This window comes from Colobus angolensis, unplaced genomic scaffold (genome assembly GCF_000951035.1).
Source record: "Colobus angolensis palliatus isolate OR3802 unplaced genomic scaffold, Cang.pa_1.0 Scaffold171, whole genome shotgun sequence".
Taxonomy (NCBI): Eukaryota; Metazoa; Chordata; class Mammalia; order Primates; family Cercopithecidae; genus Colobus; species Colobus angolensis.
Window position 1 is genome coordinate 547,575 of NW_012114833.1, and position 3,285 is coordinate 550,859.

The 3,285-nt window shown below is 43.9% G+C and overlaps 1 protein-coding gene across 1 annotated transcript in view; it reads left to right on the forward strand.

The window, feature by feature from the left end:
- PRR14L (proline rich 14-like) overlaps positions 1-3,285 on the forward strand; it is a 42,009-nt gene that overhangs the window by 10,969 nt on the left and 27,755 nt on the right. Inside the window, exons 3-4 of the mRNA XM_011938350.1 lie at positions 65-236; positions 2,009-2,118. Coding sequence (XP_011793740.1) covers positions 65-236; positions 2,009-2,118 — 282 coding nt within the window. The remainder of the gene's footprint in view (positions 1-64; positions 237-2,008; positions 2,119-3,285) is intronic.

Genomic DNA, 3,285 nt, shown 5'->3' on the forward strand with positions numbered 1-3,285 from the left:
ATGTGCTGGAAGTAGAAAGCGAACCCCTCTCATATCTTTCTTCTCTTTCTCTTCATGGTGCTAGGCTGGAGCCTCTATTCCCTGCCTTGGTACCAAAGTCTTGCTTGGTAGCAGAATCAGCTGTCAGCAAGCTCCTGCTTTCAGCCTCTGAGTTCCAGGTTCCTGGATTGGATGAGCTGGATGGTGTGAAAGCAGCATGCCCCTGCCCACAGAGCAGCCCTCCAGAACAGAAAGAGGTAAGTGTAAAGTGCTGGGGGAGTCAGGTGATGGTGGCCATTGTCAACTCACATCACATGGTAACTACAGACTGGCCTCTGAGTATCTTTACATACTACCTTTAGTGTCAGCCGAGTCCTGGATAGCACTAAGCCAGGAGTTTTTCTCTTCGCCAATAAAGGACACAGTGGATTTTTTAATTTGCACTGTTTTCCAGATACTTTTTTCTTGCCAACAGCATGTAACTGTTTAGAGAATTGGACCAAAGAGCTGCTTTGTGCATTCAAAGAGATGAGTGGATGGTGATGATGTTCAATTTTGCAACATCTGTTGTCTTCGACAGTTGCAAACTTTCATGTTGACAGTTCAATATCTGAACTGAATGTACAATTCTTGTTTTGATGATATGAAGGGAGTAGTTGCTTAAAACACAGCAGGGACGTGGCACAGTGGCTCACACCTATAATCTCAGCACTTTGGGAGGCTGAGATGGGTGGATCGCTTGAGTCCAGGAGTTCAGTAGAAGCCTGGGCAACCTGGCGAAACCGTGTCTCTACAAAAAATACAAAAATTAGCTGACCGTGGTGGTGCACACTTGTAGTCCCAGTTACTTGGGAGGCTGAGGAGGGAGAATTGCTTGAGCCCAGGAGGTGGAGGTTGCAGCAATGAGCCCTGATTGCATCACTGCACTCCAGCCTAAGTGACAGAGTGAAATCCCACCTTAAAAAAAAAAAAAGGCCGGGCGCAATGACTCATGCCTGGGATCCCAACACTTTGGGAGGCTGAGGTGGGCGGATCACCTGGGGTCAGGAGTTTGAGACCAGCCTGGCCAGCATGGTGAAACCCCATCTCTACTAAAATTACAAAAATTAGCCGAATGTGGTGGCACATGCCTGTAATCCCAGCTACTCTGGAGGCTGAGGCAGTAGAATCACTTGTACCCAGGAGGTGGAGGTTGTAGTGAGCCTGGATCACACCACTGCACTCCAGCCTGGGCAACAGAGTGAGACTCTGTCTCAAAAAATAAATAAATAAGGCCAGATGCGGTGGCTCACATCTGTAATCCTAGCACTTTGGGAGGCCGAGGTGGGCAGATCACCTGAGGTTGGGAGTTTGAGACCAGCCTGACCAACATGGAGAAACCCCGTCTCTACGAAAAATAAAAAATTAGCTGGGTACAGTGGCGCATGCCTGTGGTTCCAGCTACTCAGGAGGCTGAGGCAGGAGAATCACTTGAACGCAGGAGTCAGAGGTTGCGGTGAACCAAGACCATGCCATTGCACTTCAGCCTGGCAACAAGAGCAAAACTCTTGTCAAAAAAATAAATAATAAAATAAAAAACCAGCAGGAATAGGAGTGTGAGCTTTGTCATAAACTACTTACTAGAATCATCTCTAAAGTGAGGTAGCAATGTCTTTAAGTGCCAAGACAAGGGACTTTATATTTTAAAATGTCTTACAATATGCCAGGGGTGATGGCATACACCTGTAGTCCTAGCTACCACAGAGGCTGAGGCAAAAGGATCACTTGAGCCCAGGAGTTCCTGAGCAGCCTGGGCAATATAGCAAGACCCCATCTAAAAGTAAACATTGCCAGTTACGGTGGCTTATAGTTGTAAACCCAGTGCTTTGGGAGGCCAAGGCAGGAGGATCATTTGAGTTCAGGAGTTCAAGGCTGCAGTGAGCTATGATTGCACCACTGGGCCACAGAGTGAGACCTTATCTCAAAAAATACATAAATAAATAAAATGTCTTACAACGTGACCATCTTTCTTCTTAATCCTTAAAAATAGGCTGAGCCAGAGAAGAGGCCAAAGAAAGTCTCACAGATTCGCATCCGGAAAACCATTCCTAGACCAGATCCTAATCTTACCCCCATGGGCCTTCCTCGACCCAAAAGGTGAGCTCCTTCTCTATTACAACCTAGGTCCACTTTTTTTGAAAATTGTTTGTCATAATATAATTACCCTTTAAATGGTCCTACACTGTGAGAGCCATTTATTACATTTCTAGGAATTTACCCTAAAGAATTAATTAGTACTGTCGCTAGATATTTATATGCAAGGACATTTTAATATATTGCGTACATAATCTTAACCCTCCAGTGTTGCAATAAGGAACCTGTGTTAGGTTGTAGCATTGATCCTGGCACATGTGGTTTCTGTCTGTCACAGGATTTACCCAACCCCAGAGCTCAAGCTCCTAAATACTCTGCACTAAACTGGAAAAGGACCTAAAAGTCCTGAGTGTAGTTTTTCTTAAAAAAGATCTCCAGACTTATATTTTCTTCTGATCGATTTTGCTCCTCCATTTCTTATCAGCAAATGGAAGCCTAACAGTGGTCTCTCAGGAACTTTCCTGTAAAATATGAATAAGAATTCCCAACACTTAAGATTTCTATACAGGGCCGGGCGTGATGGCTCACGCCTGTAATCCCAGTGCTTTGGGAGGCCGAGATGGGTGGATCACAAGGTCAGGAGTTTGAGACCAGCCTGACCAACATGGAGAAACCCATCTCTACTAAAAATGCAAAATAAGCTGGGTGTGGTGGCGTGTGCCAGTAATTCCAGCTACTCGGGAGGCTGAGGCAGGAGAATTGCTTGAACCCGGGAGGTGGAGGTTGCGGTGAGCCAAGATCGTGCTGTTGCACTCCAGCCTAGGCAACAAGAGTGAAACTCCGTCTCAAAAAAAACAAAAAGAAGATTTCTATACAGTGTAATCGAGAAAAGAATGTTTACTACTTCATCCATTATAGTGCTTCACACAACACGAATAAAATAAATAATCATTTGTTAGGATCATGATTGATGTTCCACTTCTGCACCATAATCTTTATCTTAATATGTTGTATTTTTGTCTTAATGGTTCTTTTGTTGATCTATTGTATGTCTTTTCAAGAGAAATTTTAAAAATAGTTCAGATATCCGAGATCCGAGATCGAGTAGTATTTATTACTCAAATGAAAAAGGATTCATTATCAGTTGTATTCTCTCCTGCATTTGTATGTCTGAAGAACCTTGTTTACATAAATAAGTAGTTGGGAGAGGAAGGAGTTTTTTTTTTTTTTTTT